Source organism: Eublepharis macularius, chromosome 1 (assembly GCF_028583425.1).
Source record: "Eublepharis macularius isolate TG4126 chromosome 1, MPM_Emac_v1.0, whole genome shotgun sequence".
Taxonomy (NCBI): Eukaryota; Metazoa; Chordata; class Lepidosauria; order Squamata; family Eublepharidae; genus Eublepharis; species Eublepharis macularius.
In genome coordinates this window covers 55,340,137-55,360,171 of record NC_072790.1, presented here as the reverse complement: position 1 = coordinate 55,360,171, position 20,035 = coordinate 55,340,137, and the positions used below count along the sequence as shown (strand labels likewise).

The 20,035-nt window shown below is 40.7% G+C and overlaps 1 protein-coding gene across 4 annotated transcripts in view; it reads right to left on the bottom strand.

Annotated features, from left to right (window-relative positions):
- MYT1L (myelin transcription factor 1 like) overlaps positions 1–20,035 on the bottom strand; it is a 233,249-nt gene that overhangs the window by 24,367 nt on the left and 188,847 nt on the right. For all 4 annotated transcript variants that reach the window (XM_054979300.1, XM_054979306.1, XM_054979284.1 and 1 more), the window contains exons 14-15: positions 4,368–4,430; positions 343–426 (exon numbers count right to left, since the gene is read on the bottom strand). In XM_054979300.1, coding sequence (XP_054835275.1) covers positions 343–426; positions 4,368–4,430 — 147 coding nt within the window. The remainder of the gene's footprint in view (positions 1–342; positions 427–4,367; positions 4,431–20,035) is intronic.

Below are 20,035 nucleotides of genomic sequence, written 5' to 3'. Positions count from 1 at the left end.
TTTATGAGTAAAAAACACAGTGTTTCCATCAATTGTTACAGAGCAATTCAGTTATTCACTGCCTTGATTAGAATTACTTGGGCAGGAGAGGAAGATGCTAGATTATTAAAGTTTATTCAGCATCCGTCCAGTAATGTATTAAGTACATATGTATACATGTATATTTATCTATATACAGTAAGATGCTTCATTGATTTAAACAAAGTCAGACTTGAATTACAAACTTGTGAAGAATTGTTTGGGCATGTCAATAAAATATTTAAGAAGAAAGTGAGCAGAATATATGGTCAAGCTAATTAGAAACATTTATTCGGAATTATTTAATAGTTGTGCTGCACTTACCTAATTGGCTCTTGATCTTCCTTGTCTTCTTTGCTTTGTACTATCCGAATCCCACTTTTCTTTGCTCGTGGACAACCTGAAAGGCTGAGTGACAGAAAACATTTCAAACTGAAGTCTATCATTTTCAGTAGAATCATCTTAAAGAGATTTCTGGAGAAATATACTTTATTTTAAAAAATTACTTGAAAGCTACATCTTGTATATATTTATTTCAAACGGTTCATGATTCAAAGAGCATTAGCAAGATACAACCACAAGAGGGAGCTCAAGAATCACAATCTCCTCACTGCAAATGAAATGTGGCTCAGAGATTAAGAGTATCACTCAGGCACGCTAGGAACCTTGGAATACAAAGACCACTGCATACAAAGTCTTTAATGATGTTTCCAGCTATGAAAATGATGAGCTTCAAAAGGACCACAACCCAGAAAAGTATAGTCAAAAAAGTGCATGGTTGAAAGGAAAAGGAAGAATAAGTGAGGCAAGTAATCAGTGAATCATTTAATGAAGAAACAAATTCTTTAACAGTAGATGCATTAATAAAATGCAAGTTAAATGTCACTGCAGAATAAATATATCACCACCCTGGGCCAAACTGTCATGATGGTAACAATTCTCCACTGGCACTGGTATATTCAGTATTACTTTACATTCAATATTGCTAGTATAGATTTACATCAAAGCAGACCAGATCTTCCCAGAGTGTTTAAAACTAAATTTCAGAGATGTGAAAACTAAACATGCATGCTGAGGAGAAGAGGCTTAATCTTGCATGATTTAATCTATCAAAACTGCCTTATCTCTAACACTATTACTAGCCTTAGAAGGAAAAAAAAGATGGGTACCCCTTTTTCAAAACTAATAGCAGTATGAAAGGCAGTTTCAATAAGTGAATTTGTGCAGCAGCTCCTCTCTTCTTCCTGGGTGGCCCCAGTCTGGTTCCGGCATGGCTGAAATGTAGCTTTAAAAGATGCTGAGAACATCTGACGACAGATATCTCAGTATCTCATTTGTTTTGACCCTTAAATGAAGTTGCTTATGATAAAGCTAAATATGGGCCCCTATGTGCAAGTACCACAGATATCTCCTATGGATATCGCACAGAAGGTATCTGAAACACAAACAAAGCCTGAGCATTTTGACTTCTACTGTTACCCAGATCTTCTTGTATAGAAGAAGATTTAAATGGCTATCTCAGTTACAATTAGGGCTGTGCACGGGTGGGGAGATTTGGTATTCCCGCTTCAGAATACCCCCAAATCTGAAGCGGTGGGGTTCAAGAATCGCTTCGGTATGCTCCGTGAAGATTCGGAGCATACTGAAGCGAGGGGAGGAAACTCCCTACCACCCCCTTACCCTCCCTGGGGCAACCCCTCTACCCCCACCCCCTGGGGAGACCCCTCCAACCCCCACCCACATTCCTGGCGGTGGGAGGATCATCAGCTGGGCGGCGGGCCGCCACCGCCGCCGCTGTGGCGGTGGTGACAGCAGCACAAGGCAGCATGGCCTGGAGCCAGCCAGCTCCTCTGTCGCCACCCCACCACCACCCGAGCCTGCGGGGTGGTGGGGAAGGCCGGAGCTGCCTCCTCCAGCCCTTCCTGCCCCTCAAATGGCCACCGTGCACTGGTCATTTGAGGGGCAGGAAGGGCTTTCTCCACCTCTTCCAGCCCTTCTTGCCCCTCAAATGGCCACCGCGCTGCCGCTGTGATGCAGCCATTTGAGGGGCAGGAAGGGCCAGAGGAGGCAGCTCCGGCCTTCCCCACCACCCCGCAGGCTCGGGCAGTGGCGTGGCAGTGGCAGAGGAGCCGGCCCGGAGCCACCGCAAGGTAGGTGGGGGGGAGGTGGGGGGTTTGATGTTTAAAGCCCCTCCCACTGCTTGCAAGCAGCGGCGGGGCCCTTTAAACAAGCCCCGAAGCTTTCTGAAGCATTTCCAAATGCTTTGGAAAGCTTTGCTTCGGTATTCCGAAGCGGGGCTAGCATACTGGCCCCGCTTCGGGAATACTGAAGCTTGCCGAATTGGGTCCACTTCAGGTATCTTTACCCAAAGCGAAACCCGAATAGCACAGCCCTAACTTACGATACATAGGCCCAGCAATCTAAATAGTAAGAAAATAGCATTATTTACCAGGCTAACACAATCAAAGCCCAGTATTTACTGGTTCAGTGGTAGAGCATCTGCTTTCCAGGAAGAAGATCCCCAGTTCAATCGTTGGCATCTCCAGCTGAAAGTATCAGGTGGCAGCAATGTGAAAGGCCTCTTTATAAGACACTTGGCAGCAGCTGCCCATCAGAACAGACAATACTGAACTTGATAGATAAGTGGTTCCTGAGCAGAAACTACACCAGGGTGTGTTGTTTGTCCTGTTTTGTAGATGCATGTGTACAGGATATAGCACATGCAGGTCCAAACTGGGGCACATATCATCTACTCCATAGTCCCAAGTGAAATCAGACCCATGTGGTGTATTAAAAAGCAGTTCTCTGCAGCTGCAATGTAGTTGTGGGGAAAGTAAACCTGGACTTCATGGTGTTCTTGAAAAGCTGCTGCCAGCTGAAGTAGACAGGACTAGATCAGCAAATAGTGAACCTAACAAGGCAGTGCTATTTGTTGATACTTAATTATACTCCCTGTAATATCCATGTCTGTCCAAAATATGTGACATATGTTAGCAGGGTCTATTGAATGCTGGTTCCATGATATTACAGTAGGCTCCTTGTCTGGTGCTTCTGACCTCAAAAGTCAGATACGGTAAAGTGCGCCTTTATCTCCTTGGATCTTTAGTTAGTTTGCCCTTTGTTCAGAGGTTCACTACCCTCGTTCTGGAAGTTGTATTTAAGAAAAACCTTCCCAGCTTTAAAGAGAGGGTTTAAAAAAAAATTATAAAACCTTTGCGTATGCTTTGGCTGCATTCTTATGTCTACTATTTCTATATAGCTTCTGAAATATATTATGGTGTTTTTATGATAGTTTTATAAGTTTATTTTATTCAGTACTGCAGTTTCAGTGTGCTGCAGTGTGGGAGAGTTGCTTTGAGGGTCCAGTTAAAACTGTGAAGTGTGCTATAAATTTTAAAGACAAGAAAACTAAAAGAGCAGGAACCACTATTGGGTGCTGAAGTAGCCCTGCTTTCTTCCAACAGTATTATTCTCCACATTATTATTCTCCATATAGCCAAATCTAAAATATGCTGCATCTGTCAGATACATGGGGGAACCATTGTCATTAACAGATGCTGTGCAGCTTGCAGGTGTCAGGGGGATTGACTCCACACAAAATGTATGCACATAGAAGCACCCTATGAATGACTTAAACCCTGCTCCATACCTACACTGCACCAGCAGTAGTCTGTATATGCCCCTAATATGAATTTATTACTTGGAACTTTAACATGTGCATCGTTTCAACTCTTGACTGCATATTTATTTACATTAACTATTTCAACTCTTGATTGCTTATTTATTTACATTAACTATTACTGTTTTACTTCCAAGCTATATATTTATTTTAAAATGATTTTGTATAGTAGCCTCAATTCAAGAATTTACTACATCAGAAAAACAGGTTTGGGGGAGGGGGTTGAACTTCTTGCAGCCAGCTCTACTTCAATAGAGTCCTCTGACCACTACTGCTGCCACCATTTTAAAACAACATATTTGCCACATCCCAAAACAAGTACTAGCAAGCCAAAATTCTCTTTAGTGGGAAATCTATCAGCATATGTGTTTGGGCAGGGGGTAAAGAACTGAGATTACAAAAGTGTATTGGTCAATCCTATCTACAGATCTAACCAAGGTTTCATGGTTTGTAAAAAGATCTATTAACAACAATTAAATACAAAAAAGAACTTTGCCATGGATTTGGACTCGCAGTTGATACAAGCTAATTAGCCAGAAATCACTTAACTTTCATAGATTTGCTCTTTAATGTCACTAGGCCACTAATAAGCCTTGTGAACTCAGGCATAATCTCCCAAACCCACCTGCTGGGAATCGCTTTTGTAAAAAGTCCAACTCTCTTTACATACCTTCGATGTGAAGCATAATTTCCGGTAATATGCCCAGAGCCATCACAACCAGGAGTTGGACACCTAAGATGAAAAAAAGAGAACAATTTGAGCAGCTAGCATAAAAGAAACTAAAGCTTACTCATTAATAACCCATCCTCAGAAATTTCTGTATTTGCACAGTTGAGCCTGTCATAGAAATCCCATGAGCCTTTTAAAATCAGTTCTTGCTAGGGATCAAAATGCTATTAATCACAAGCAGAAATCAGTTAGTTTCTAGGTCACCTCCTCAGTCATCATTTTTTAAATATCTCTGATATCACTTGAAGTATTTCCAATGATTACCCACCAGTCCTCAAACATGTTGTCTTCCACTCCCAAAAGAACAAATTTTGTATTGATATTAATGTAATAGCGTTATATTCTAGACGTAATATATTGCAGGTGGTTACTGAATTAAAGATATTACACCCTATGATTTCTTTACTGGAGGAAATCTTATTTTGGCAGACAGAAGAAAGCGATAGAGATGGAAAGAGAAAAAATTCACAGTGCCCTCATGTGGCAAAATCCAAAATTACTTTTAAAAACCTTGATTGCATGTGTTTCTTTACTACCGGCCTAATCCATAGCTTGCTGGAAAATGTCCTCATCTACATAATTATAAATTTTTAAAAATGGGAGCTCATACAACTGCAGTTTTAAACCAAACATATACCGTATGCAATTACATTAATTTTTTTATAGGAACACACATACTGGTTTCAGGATTTTAAACTGTAAGTACTTTATACCCTCTTGTCAAGAAATATGTGGGACTATTATGGAACTGAGGGAAGGAGCCCATCCCATCCACAACATAGCATGACATGACTGGATCAGATTGAGTAGACAGCCCTGGTGCCCAAAGATGTTAGGGTCTATGCCTCCATGTGACTCTTCTCAGTGCTACTGCAACTCCTGTAACAGTATATAATCAGTTATACAATATGGGTTTGTACATAAGACTTCTGCCACAAGAGGGCAGGACTACATATTGTGAGGACAGTCTTTCCCACTTTGACAGAAAGACCTCTAGGCCGGACTGTAGATGGTTGTCATGGAAACGCTACCACTGTGAGGCCCTCTTAGCTCCTTGTTTCCTCTAGTACCACTGCTCTTGTAAGCATGCATTTGCAAGGTGTATTCAACATAATTTAATTGTGGGTTTCTAATTCTTTAAGGGTTCTGTTTATACTCTTCTTTAGTCAAGAAAATTTCTTTTAAAATAAAACGCAGACTTTCCTGAATCTGAAGCATTAAAAATGCATCCTCAGTTCTTACAAAATATGTTACTGACAGTTATTTGTGAAGTGCAAAAAATCTGAACTCTCAATCCTTAGACAGAAATCCACTGTAAGAACCAAGGAGCTTTCTGCTAAACTGTCTTCCTATTTTAACACCCTGAGAGAGCTAGGCCTTACAAAGGGTGGGGTTTCATTAGAAAATGGCTATCTTTAAAGCATGAGAGAAGAAATCTAGTTCATTATCTCAGTTCATGAGCAGTTTATTAACCGGTATTAGATTAAAACTAAGAATTGGATTACTTTCCCCCCTGAAATTTTATTTTTAGCAGAAAGATGAGATGAGAAGCACGTGCCCCATTCATACAGCACAAGTTGAATTAACATTGGTCCGAACTGCTGGCAGGATGAATTAATTTCTCCTCATGTCAGGTTGATTTAAGCTACTGTGACAGTGGGAAGAGGGGATAAACCCATGAATTAAAAAAAAAGTGGCCAGCAGATTTTATGCTATCATTTAGAGACTCCAGCTCCATAAAACATTGTTTGAAATAGATCCTGTCAATTCTCCTCCTTCCTGTGATTAATGCATTTGAAATGTAGTCCTTATAGATTTTTAAACTGCAAAGAATTCCAGAAATATAATTTTAATAATTTACTAATTATGACATGTCTGTATTAATCAGAAAGCAATTTGTTACACTTTGTTATTGTTTGTTATGCACATATATTAATAGAAATGTTAAGAATAAAAACAATATAACAAACTAATAAGAATATAATTTAATACAAAATGCAAGTAACTGAAATTTAAAAAAATACTTCTGTATTTTATTTAGTTACTCTGAGACTGACTCAGCATGAAGAATCATGAGACTGATTTTTTAATGTCAACCATCAGTGAACAGAAGAAAGTTTGACTTGGTAAATAAAAGAATTTGTGCTGTAAACAGGGTTACTAGGCCATCTGCTATGGTGGAAGAATCTCCTGCTGGTAGCCCTCTTTGCCTGCTGCTGCTCTGAGTGGCATCTGGATAATTTTTTTAAAAAAGTGATGTCACAATTTTACCATAGAGTTTCCAGCAATTCCTAGAGCTACCCTACATCATTTCTGGGCTTTTCCTGGAAGAGACACAGTGATGCCCCTGACATTGCACTCCCCATGTCCCTGCCCCTAACCCTCCTGTGGGATGACAGGCTTGGCCTGACAACCCTAGCGTAAAATTGAAAATTGTAATCAGTTACCCATCTTTTATCGCATTTCATTTTGCCAACATTTATTGTCTAGAAAATTGTTCAACAGAACCTCAAAATACTGGGCCAACCTGGGCCCACTGTTGAGATTAGTGCTGATAAGCACCACAGAAATCTTGGTTGATGCTTCTGACAGCTCTGGAGTCATCAAGTGACAGTGGCTTAAGCTGGAAAAAAATATGAGCCTAGTCTAACAGGCTACTTTGGTAATCACAACAAGCCAGGCAAGTCTTTCCTCACATTGTCAGACACCGTGCTTTGAGCTCTATTTGTATAGCTCTTAGCCATCTAACCTCCCAGGAAACTGAACACTAATCTTATGCTTCCCTTTTTGCTTGACAGCACACTAGTTGCTACTGCAGCCCCTTTCTCTTACTGGCAAACTAAATGTCTGCTGCTGGATACCTTAGATGGAAGCAGCACAACTTCCTTCTGTCTCTGGCACTTGGCTATAAGGCATTTGTTTCTCAGCTGTAATAGAAGGTATCAGCAACTGAGCAGGTGAACAAGCAGAACAGGCAAAAAGTATGGTTGGTAAGCGCAAACTAGGTGGACAATTTTGCTTCACTTAAGATTTGCAGGTGTGGATCTCATCTGTGCCTAGATGCAAGATTGCCTAAGATCCCTGTATATTCCACCTGGAGTTCCACAATGGAAGAAGTATAATAAACAAATTAGTGATTAGTTCCCTGGCATGCTAGAAGCAGATACTAATATAGAAAATGAGTTTGCAAAGTATAGCTATCTATCTTCACCCTTGAGTAAATGAAAGAAGACAGAGCAACGGGTGCTGCTGAAGCTGCAATCTCACCCATCTCTCGTTCCAACAACATTGTAGGAGCTTGATCACTGAGATCAGGAGAAGGACCATCTTAAAAGAGTGGAAAACTCACTGTCCAGCCAATAAGTACATAGGATGAAGTGTGCTCATTATTATACTGGTACAGCATCATATCACTTCATAATGAAGTATCATAACCATCAGTAAATGAGCAAGTAAACAAACATTGTATTGTCTTAATTTTCTTTGAAGTGGTTATAGAAACTTGTTGCACATGCAGAACTGAGTTGGAAATTTTGAGAGAGAAGTCAACTGTGGTAGAGAAAGACTGCTGTTCTATCTTACGCTATTTAGGGAAACTCTTACTGCACAATGTATATTGTACTCATGAGGTTGTCCCATGGCATCAAAACATTGTTCTCATGTGCTTACATCACATTTCTTTTAGGGAATTGCTTTGGACTTTCCAAAGAACAGATCTGGCTAGATTTGATCACCTCAGGGGACAGTGTCTACAAATTGCTTTTTAATTTGGAATGGCTATAAAGAGAAATGCAGAGGCAAGGCAGTGGAATACCTTATATAAAAGGGTTTGAAGCACATGTGGGAAGTATTAGGAAGTCAATACATAGGTTTAAGGAGGTATGTTATGATCACAGCCATGAAAAAGAGAATGATTTTATTGCAGGAATTCTGAACCAATTCATAGGAAAGATAATAATAATGAACGCTCACTGAAGAGCAGGTTCTAGTAATAAGGGGGAAAGATTACCAGGATGAGAGTAAACAAAGGGTTAGCAACAGAAACAAAAAAGAATGAATGGATTTTGGAAATTCTATAGAGACAAAAGCAGAACTTGGCAATACATATGGAGAAAATGAGAGGCAAAGTAGATGATCCCATCTTTCTGTGGTAGAAAACATAATAGTTAATCTTAGAATTGAGATGTTATTTAGTTGGGAAGTGGAGGCTTGTACAAGAAATCAAGCTACTCTGGATTTGTATTTGTAGTATCTGTTTCAAAATCTGGGAATATCTCCGATCCACTACAAAGTCCTTTTTCTCTCAAACAAATTTTAGCAAGTCTCATCTTCCATTTGGCTCTGAGCAATCTCTGTACTGTAGTCATTTACTAAGTGACCATTGTTTTTGTTTATACATGAGAGAACCAGCTTCGAACCATGTTCCTCCTTGAAGCTTCCTGGGGTAAATTAATCTCTCTTAGAAACTTTCTCTTAATAATATTGCTCACAGATGTGTAATCAGGACAAAGATAAGATATATAATGAATTTTAAACATGTGGTCAGTAATCTCAGAACAAAGAAAGAGTGCCATCATCTGTTTGCCCCACTCTTGAATGCCAGTTTCCCCCTCTAGACCAGCCTCTAGGTGGTGGATGGAGATCTCCCAGAATTATAACTGATCTCCCAGCCAAAGTGATAGTCCCTCTGGAGAAAATAACTGGTTTGGAGGGTGGACTCCATGGCATTATATCCTGCTGAGGTCCCTCCCCAAATTCTGCCCTCTTCAAGTTCCACCCCCCAAATTTCCAGCAATTTCATAATCTGAAGCTGGTGGCCCTACTTATACCACTCTTGATTTCTACTTTTCTCCTCTAGCTGACATCATGAAGCAGTAGGTGGCTAGGAAATAAGAAGCACACCAAGCACTGACTTCTTGTAGATTCCCAGCTTGGGTATCATGCTTTTTGATTTGAATCTTGTACTTATACCCGTCTAGCTCTCATCCCAGGCATGATACAGAGACTGCCAATGGACCTTGTTGAAGGTGTATGCTTAGGGATAAATGATCTATGATACCAATGATTGATAAGTGTTGGTGATATGACTCAGCAAACTGTAGTTTGGGCAGAGTAACTACAGGGAGATCACTTTTCATATCCAGGCATTCGTTGTGTGATCCCATAGAGATTCATCCTGCTGTTTCAGGCCACTGGGTGATAAACATTTGGAGGTACTACTAATAATATGATAACGATGGTCTGTTCTACCTGTCCTCATTCCTTCAGTTGCAGTTCTATATGCTGTTTGGTTGCTGTTGGGGCAAAAGGCAATCTAACTGAAAATGAAACCTGACATAACAGAAGAGATGATAGCTGGCAGCTCCTATGACCTGGAAAGACTGAGTTCATCAGTCACTGATGGAAGCTGGCCCCTCTTGTTCACTTAAGTTCAGTACCTGGGTGCAACTGGACAGAATATAAAGCCCATGGACTAGTGGTAGCACCCTCCCTGAAGCATTTAGGAGGCCCTGTGAAATTTAAAAATGCCACACTATGTTCTTACGAATAGCAGGGAAGCATGTGTGTGTGTGTGTTGGTGAGGGAGAGGAGTTTGTGCTACTACTCACTCCTGTGTGTAAATGCCAAATGGGAGATTGTACGGGTTAAGGATATGGTTATGCAAAGGATATTCCAAAATATAATGTATCGTATCCCGGGCTTCCCTTTCTCATCCTGTAGTCTATGTGGCAATCCTTGCAGTCTGTATCTGAGAATTGTGTCCTCAACTTCCCTCTGCTTCAATGTTCTGTTCTGTTTTTAACATGGAAATGCATATATTTCACACAAGTTTAAGTGAATAAAATGCTTCCATGCAAACACAAATTTGTTGAGAAATGCACTTGCCAAAGAAAACTACCCTCTTGAGCCTGTGTTCTCACAAGCTATGACTTCTCTGTGCTACATATGTGGTACGTAAAAGAGAAAAAAAGTAATTATAAACACCGAAACGCTGTAACAAAGAGACCTCAAGAATCATATAGTTATATGCTCCTTCTCTATTATCTTGCTCCTGCATTCTGTATTATCTTGCTCCTTTATAACCACTTACATACGTTTGTATACCTATTGTCAATGGATACGATTGCTGGTATTTTAAAGGGTCACAAAGCAAAGCACGATGGTGGAACAGTGGGTTTGCTACTCGACACCACAACGTTTATCTGCTAATTCCAGCCTCCTTCCTTCTCTCCTATTTCTCTTTCTGCAACACCCAATATAATCTCCATATGCACAGCTTGTTGTAGCAAGAAAGAGGACATTAAAAGAAGATATACAGTGGCTGCTCAGACTAGAGGTTCTGCTTCACAGAAAACTCAGGATCCATTAGAGGAGGACTCAGGACTAGGTTTGCCAGGACCCTCTACCTGAAAAGTGGGTGGTGGGGGTGCAGATGTGCTGATCTTCCTCTCCCTATGAACAGAGGCAGGACAGAGCACACTGTATGCTTGTTCTGTAGGCCCGATGATGTCACTTCCTGTTCAAATTGGAAGCGACACAGCATTTCGCCCACTGAGATGGTTGTAGCTTCTGGATGTCACTGGGCCTGCAGAGGCTGCATTCAGCATGCTCTCACCTGCCTCTGCTCACCTTTCCTCTCCCGCTAACAAGGTGAGTGTCATGACGGGTAAAGGCTGGGGGCGGGGGATCCTCTGTTAGCAGTAAACCTGCCCTCACATTAATAGGGAAGCTTATGAATATGGCTATATCATAAGCCCCTCTCCTCCTATGTTTTAAACACAGAAACACTGCCTGGTGAGGCAGGAAATGGCTGCCAATCCCCATCTGGGAATTGGAAAATTACTAACATATGAGTCATGAGGCAAGACAAGCTTTCAGCCCCGCAAAGAGTTACCATTCCAGGTTCGGAAATCCCTGGATATTGAGGGATGGAGCCTATAGAGGGTGAGGTTTGGGGACAGAAAGGACCTCAGCAGGGTATAATTCCATAGATTCCACTCTCTAAAACAGCCATTTCCTCCAGGGGAACTGGTCTCTGTGGCCTGGAGATAAGCTGTAATTCCAGGAGATCTCCAGCTACTGCCTGGAGGTTGGCAACCTTAGCCCCATACCCCTGGAGATGTGCAAAGATCCTAAGACAATAGGGTCTTCCAAAAGTTCCTGAATTAATCACTTCCAGATCTTGCAGATCTTTCCTTATCCACTCTCCCCATCTGGGCTATTCAGAGATCTGATAAGCTTCCCCTGTCCAGCCATCACGAATCATCAAGCACCTTTTTACCTTTAGTAACACCCAGGAAGGTTTAATCAAACCCTTCGCAGTTTTATTGTCTCACCTCCAGAGACAGCCATTAAGTTACTGTTTTGGGGCAGAAGACACCGTCCTGCCCCAGGGTACATTCCACGGTATAATTAGGCTACCCTCCTCCATAGTTGTGTGTGTATTCCGGACGTACCCACGCACCCTCAGACTGCATATCTGAGCCCCTTCCTTCAAGCTACTCTTCTCCATGGAAGTACCCTGTCTTCTGGACTGGTAATTATCACCCAACCCTGAAACCCTCTCCGTTTTTTTCTCCCTGTTTTATTAATTAGCTCTGTGTATATGTTGTTTGTGATTTCCTGTGTATTTGCTTTTGCTACCTCTTCAATAAAAAACATTTTTGTTGAACACCCAGTTGTTTTCATAAAGAGTTCTCTTGAGGAACGATCCCTGTGTACATTGGTGAAAGATCTTGCAGTTACCCATTCTCGCTGCCTCTCCTTGTATACTAATTCTCCCAACTTGCAAGGAGACCCCCTATTTAGGATAACACCTCCTCCACGGACCTGGCAACTCTGACCAAGAGGGCCATTTGTCCTAGACTTTTAAGTTGAAGGGGCCTCACATTTAAACAACTGGGTTTTTTTAGTATCAGATAAGTTTGGTGTAGTGGTTAAGAGTGCGGGACTCTAATCTGGAGAGCCGGGTTTGATTCCCCACTCCTCCACTTGAAGCCAGCTGGGTGACCTTGGGCTAGTCACAGTTTTCTGGAGCTCTCTCAGCCCCACCCACCTCACAGGGTGTTTTGTTGTGGGGATAATAGTAACATACTTTGTAAACTGCTCTGAGTGGGCATTAAGTTGTCCTGGGCGGTATATAAATTGAATGTTATTATTATCATTATTATAAGTTTAACAATTTTTTTATGTGCATCATGTATTGTTGTTTTTATTTTTTATTATGGCCAGGAGCCTCAAAAACCGGAACTGGCCTGCGTCTTTTGGGACTTCAGGTAAACTTTCACTTAGCTTGGATATGGCAACCCTGTGAAGGATATGGGAATCTTGTGGTAGATCCCAATACATATAGCAGTACTGTATTTTAAACTTTCTATACTGTTTTTTTACAATACAGTACCCAAAGTAATTCCCAAAAGCTTGGGGAGAAATGGACCATCTTTGACTAATGACAAAAGGATGTTACATGCCCAATGAACATCCCTTTGGAGGGAATTTGCTTCCTTTGGAGGAAACCTTTTTTCAGGATCTTCTAAAAGTTGATACACATGGAAATAAACCTTAAATGGCCATCTCAGCTGCTAGGCAAAATAATTGTGGAGAAGGTAGTCCTTCAGTTTACCTTATGCTAGGAACTAAGCAATGAACTCTCCTTCATAATAATTTCTAAGACAGGGCCAATGGAACTTAAACAATCTAACTCAGGATGTGACTTTCATCATAACCAAAATGACTAGGTAATTATGTTCAAAACTTCTTTTTTAGTATAACTGAAGTCTAATTTCATCCAACATTTATTATGTTCTTGAGACTTTGAAAAACAAATGAGCTTGAACCTGTTTGTAGCACATACACTACTTGGCTGAAACAATGGAAATTTAATTTGCATTTGGGTGTGAAAGCACTTTTCACTACAATGTAGATTCATTTCAAGGAAATATAATATTTAAGACCATAACTAAACATTTATGGAGTTTACAGCAGTACATTAATCTAGATATCAGCAAGCCATACAAATTTATCTACTACGTGAAATGTGAATTTAATTGTATCACAAGTATGATATTATTCAGTCATCAAATAGAGAACAAATATAAGGCTGGGGTTAAAATTATTCCTACCAAACTAAAGTGACAGCTGCATTTTGGGTAGGATACATTATTTCACCATGCTATACAAACTGGATCATAGTGTAACAAAGAAAGAATCTAAAATCATTAGACTATAATCCCAGGAGGCATTATGTACAGCAACTAGAATAGGATTCTGTTTGGGAAGGTATTCGTGTTGCTTTTTTTCTCAGGCACAAAGTACCATGAGAGTTGTTTGTCTTTATTACCTTTAGTTCATGTGTGTAGTTTCAAAATTTCCCACAATTTAACACAAATATTCACATGATGAATATGTGCCTGTAGTTTCTGTAGCATATCTGTTCTTGCATTTAGATAAACTATGTCCATCTGTATCTGTGTTCGTAGGACCACAGATGTAGGACTACAGAGAAGCCAACCAACAAAACCCAGATCAGCTCCAAAAATAAAAATATAGAAATAATGTTATGCTGCTCCAACAACCCCCCACCCCAACAGGGATCGATGGGAGAGGTGGGGTTTGCTGGTGGCCTGCAGATGAGAGTTGGTAGGCATTGCAGCACCACTGCATGTGAGCACATGATGGGAGGAGCAGGCAGGTGAGGGCTTCTTTAAAGCACTAACACACTGCCCTCCAAATACAGAGATGCACACACTTCCAAATTCTGCAATTCACAGACAGAGGAGGCCTGATCCTTTTGCAACTCTTCAGTTGCCCGCACTGTGATAATGGATGGAGTGAGTTTTGCCCATGGGAGCTACATATCCTTACCTTGCTATAAAATAAATAAAGCTCACCATTGATTATCTCAGCTATTGGTCATGGCTCCCCTTATTCCATATCTGTCTGCCAGCATTAGACATGGGCATGAACAGGATTACAAACAGAAAAAACCCACGAACAGACTAATGTGCTGTTCTTGAACAAGCTGTTCATGAGGCCCCATCCTAAATGAACAGGTGGTTGTTGCAACCCTTGTTCGTGCCCTTCGTCAAGCCAGACAGTCTGGCACCTGCAATCAATCCCCTTGGCAACCAGAGGCAGGGAGGGATTGAACTCTGTCTGAACTCCTCCTGGCTTTCCTTCTGGCTTTAACCCTTCAAAGTACTTCCAGCAGAGAGTCCAGTTTTTGCCACTGTGAAGAGAAAATGACAGCCAACGGGGAGACCCATGGATCATTCCTTTCCTGGGGTGCAATCTCTCTGAAACTGGGGGGGGGGGTCCTTCAGAGGACAGTGAGGACTATGTCCCCTGCAAATTTGGTGGGTATTGGACATTGGGAAGGTCATTTTTGTAACCCCTCAAACCAGCTGCCAGCAGACACTGCTGTTTTTGCCAGGACAGGGCCCTTTAAACTATCAGCTGGCAGGCAGCAGGGGGGAATACCCCCCTGCCGCCTGCCAGCTGATAGTTTAAAGGGATCTTTAAAGGACCAGGTAAGTGGGTTTGAGGGGAGGGGAGCTAAGTGAGGTGGGGGTTTGGGGTGGTTCTGGTTCTGGCCCCCACGAACAACGAACATGTCCGGGAACAGTTCATGTTCATTGTTCATTGTTCGTGGATGTCAATGAACAACGAACAGGGTGTTTGGGGTTTTTTTCCCGTTCGTGCCCATGACTAGCCAGCATACACGGTATAGTTTCTATGCAAAGAATATTTATTATAGTGCTACAAAAACATGAGTGCAAGGATACTTGGAAGCAAGTAGTAATTGTAATCAATGGAATCTTCATCAATGACAAATGACTGGTATTAGGATTAAGGACTGAAATCTTAAATCCTTCTACTGCATCCATTTGGGTACTGTGAAGCCCAAGGGGAAAATGCCCGGGATTTTCTGTTGTAACTAAGCATTATTGAGAAGGTAGTCAAGCACAAATGTTAGTTACCTACAGCAAAATTTTCAGACACGGGACCCACCTTTAATCCCCAGGGGGCAGCATAGGAACTACTAAACTGTAAGTACATGACAGGTAGTTTTGTGAGATCACAGCCATGTGATATCAAAGTCTCGGGGCAGAAGAGAAGCCAAAGTTACAACCTCACCAATGCTCAGTGCAGGATTGTGGGAGTAGACCAAGAGAATTGAGGATAGTGAATACAAGCCATGCACCAGAAGTATTTCATAGCACAGCCTGTAAAAGTCACCCCTTACTTTCTCTTTCTCCTTGCCTGTCACAGCCCAGCCATACCTCATCCCCGTACAGTCATCCATTGTTCTTTGCCCATACTGGCAGTGCAGAGCTCCCGCACCAAAGACCATTTTTTTCAGGGGCCTGCAGGCATGTGCATGAACCCTGATTAGTGGTGGAGAGCAGTAGCTGAGCTGGGTTGGAGAAAGAGAAGGCAAAGGAGAGTTTTTGTGGCAAGAAAGTGCTTTGCTCTGCAAGCATATGCACAAAGCACAGAGTGATAAATTGTGGGGGTTGAGATAGCTGGGCAAAGGGAACGAAGAGAAGGAAAACAAGGGAGAGTTGACAGAGCAGGCTTTCTGGGTTAAAAGTAAGCCACTCTACTTCTGAGTGACCGTACTTTGTCATTCTGCTGCTCTTTTCAGTGTATGTGAAAGAAGAGGGGCTGGAAGTACCTGTGTGCATGAGCAGCAGGTACTTCCCAAAAGCAGCCCACGCCCCACAACAGCTCAAGAGAAGCTCATCATGACCCAGAAAGTGTGTCTCCATAACCCGTGGATTAAAAACCACTGGCCTACAGGAAACAGAACCCAAACACCTTTTGAAAATGCACAAATTCTTAAAGATCATGTGGTTTTAGTTATGCATATCTTTTCACTTTAAGAGCTCCCTTTTTACTAAGTTGAATAAAATTTTATTTAAAAAAATGATCTCCCTTTTTGGTTTATATGTACATTTATTATGATAAAATGAAATTATATTAAAAATTTAACCATACAGAAAAACAAACTAACTTCATGCTAGGACTTTTCTTAATTATTAGTACTGCCTTTTTCTTTGTAACTGTTTTCACTGGTGTCATCTAGTATCTTTTTGGGGTGTTTTGAGACATCATAAAACCAGCTTGCCCTTAATAATACTGAACTGAGAAACTTTGGGTATTTTTTCAGTCATGTTTATTTCACGGATTTTTTCAAAGTAAATTTCATCAGCTGCTCTTCGACCTATATATGCATTTACTGAAAGACAAATGATGCATAAATTACATAAGCATGTGCTAACTTGGAGCTGATTTCATGCTGAAAGGAATGTGGGTTTTCAGATAATGAGAACATAGTTTCCTATAACCATGCTTAGCAAAAATCTCAGATAGATATTATAATGTCAGGATGCAACTCCAGGATCATACTTAGGAATGTTTAGAGAGCTAAGTGTAACTTTCCAGGCTGCTAAAACTGACACCAGCAAAATGTGAAGAAGAAAAAATCCTACTGAGATGGAGCCCCAGGGAGCAAGTCTAAAATGGACAGTTTTTTTAAAAAAATTCATTCAAGCAAAGTTTATTTAATGATAACAGTTCACACAGCAGTAAAGTCTGACAGAATTAAATGGGATTTATTCTCAATTTAGCGTGAATAGATTACAGCCAAAGCAAACAAAACAGTAATTCAAGTATACCAGAAAGCCTTTACTATGGATATCTGAACTTGTTTGCAAACCTGTTAGAATAATAGTAATTGACAAAGGTATGCCTTATTTATTTAGGCATTTTTATTCATGTTTTCTACTTAAAGTGAAGATGCCAGTAGGCTCCCAACAGGATAAACAATTACAATAAATCAAACAAGCTTTTAAAAAGATCAGATAAAATGACTCAAAGGCAGTGAATGATATTATACAAAATGGGCTTCAGGGTATACCAGTCTATAACCTCAGGACAACAGCAGAAAATGCCCCATCCCTGATGCATCCCAGCCTCCGATAGTGCAGGCTTCCAAAGCAGGGTTCCACCAGCTGATTTTACTTGGAAGTCGTCTCTCAAGTACTTGGTCCCAAGCCATTTTATTCAAATTGGTTTCTAAGCACGAATTGGAATCCAGGGTAGAGACTACAAGACTGTTATTATGTGCTCATTTTGAAGGGCTCCAGTTAAAATCCTGGCCATCCATTGAACCAGTTGAAATTTCTGGATTATGTCAATCTCATGCAATACAATAACCTAAATAAGATATGTGTGACTGTAACCCTATAGCCTGTTTTCATCAGAAATGGACGTAATTGGTGATTAAGCTTAAGCTAGTAAAAAAGAACTCCTTGCCAGCCCCGTACATTACTTCTCCAGCAACAATCATTCCAGGGTGACCAAGGCACTTTCCTTCCTTTAACCAATCTGGAAATAAGATTAAAAGAATCCCAATAATTATTATCACCTAGAAATACCTGGAATTGAGATGTCACCCACTCTCTTCAGCATCTTGATCAAGCAAAATAGATTACAGACTGGCCAATAATTGCTTGGCAACCTGAACCAAGAGGGTTTTTTTAAAAAAAGTAAAGGTACTCCAGATCTTTCCATTAAAAAGGCAATAATCATAATCATGAATGCTTCATCCATAGGGATAATCCTCCTCCCGAGCAGATTTTACTGCCCAGAATTGGTGGGTAGGCAGGTTAAATAAAAAAATTAACAGGTCTCGCATCTCCATCTGTTCCGTACACAACGTTACACTGACCTAACTGAAAGGTTAGTATTCTTGAGGTTATCTGAATATAACCTCAGGAATATCTACCCTGTCTGTAATTAAAGTGTCCAGACTGATCAAATATGATCAATTTTATTCATAACATGCTTTGCAAGCTGTGACAGCAAGTTTCCAAAGGATTCACCAGTTCTTTCTGGTGCTCATGGAAAACTTGTCTTATTACCACACAGACCATCACTGGATGATACTGAGTAGACACAAATGGTGGCAGAATGATGGAGGGTTTTTTTTTTACATTGCTAACACAGCAATGTACTCTAGCCTGTGTGCAACTGGTTTCAGCATGGGAATTCTTCCACCATATTTCTGAATATAGTCTCTGGCATTTCACTGCCTCCAATCCTCAGAGAACCAAGAAACTGAAAAGGCTTTTACATTCAAGACATTGGGGTACATTATGGTAACCGCATCTACTACCTGGATATCCTCTTGTTTCCAAAGATCATTCAGGACATCAACAGAAGTTCCAGCTATGTCAGTAAAAAATTCTTCTAAAGTTGTCAGGAACCATTTGGACTTCTAAAGAATTCCATTTCATAAGGCCCCACCGCACCCCATAATTCTAAACTCCATCCATCTGTGATCTGTCCATTAAAACCGAATTACATAAAACTCCTCTATCTCAGACCATTATTTTCTCACCCTGCACAGAAAACTAAATCTATGGCCTGCTTAGGCATGAGACTGTTCTATCAACCATCATTATGTGATTAAAGGAACGATAATGCCAAAATCTGGCCAACATTCCCATATCCTCAATCTTTATCATAATCATTTGTATATCACAAGATTTAAAAAATGAAAACAAAATGTTTCCCCAACCTGTAAAAATGAAATCACAGAAATACAATAAAACTGTGCAGACTCTCTCAATTGTCTTGTGGATTTGCTGTCTGAGTGCTGTACATAGCAAGTAAATTAATTGCTTGCTGTTGCTTAGCCTAAAGAGATTGTTGAGAATCAGTTACTAAAATAATGCTGTTGAAGTCCTAGGTCTCATTTACTTAGGATCTTTCTAAATGCTTCTCAGTTGAGTATACTCTGTGTAGTTTTGTGTGGCCAGCCAAAAAGTAAAATAGTTAGAGAATTAGGACAACTATGGTAGTTTAGCATAAGTCTGATCTGAAAGAGGGAAGTCCTGATTTGCAAAATTCCTGGTTAGCAGCTAAGGGACCCTATTGCAAAATCATAAATTAAATGAGTGTTTTTCAAATGATTTTGAGGGATGTTGAGGTTCCTTAGTGGATTCTCCAATAAGAAGATTAATTATATGGCAGACAAGCTTTCTTCCCTTCCAATGAATAATCAGTAGGAGAGTAAGGGGTATTGCAGGGCATGCTATCAGGGTTTTTTTTTTTTTGCATGCTATCAGTTTTCATAGGCCAAAGCACAGGATACTACAGGGTCTGGACAGTCACCATATATTGAGCTTCCTATGAATGGAGTGACAACTTTTCGAAAGCTGGTCCTGCGGATTGGGGACCCTACGAAATAGCATATAACGTGATGTGGGAAAATGCATCAGAAGATGAAATCACCACCCCACTCTTGTGTAAACTGTTGCTTTTTTCCCAGATCTTGTGCAAGAGCAGATAGGGTAATTTCTGTCAATTTTCACTTGATGCTTTACTCTCAATCTCCCATGCTGCATCCTACAGCACTTCTGAGACTCTCTTGATTGTTCTGAGGGTACATAGGGCTGCTGTGGGAAGGAAGAAACAGAAAAAAAACCTCACCCTGTTTTCAGTTGGCTGGATCCAACACAATGTTGGCTATTAATATGTGAAACAATACCTGTAAGATTTTCAACATCTGTACAAGACATATATTGAGCCATATCTCT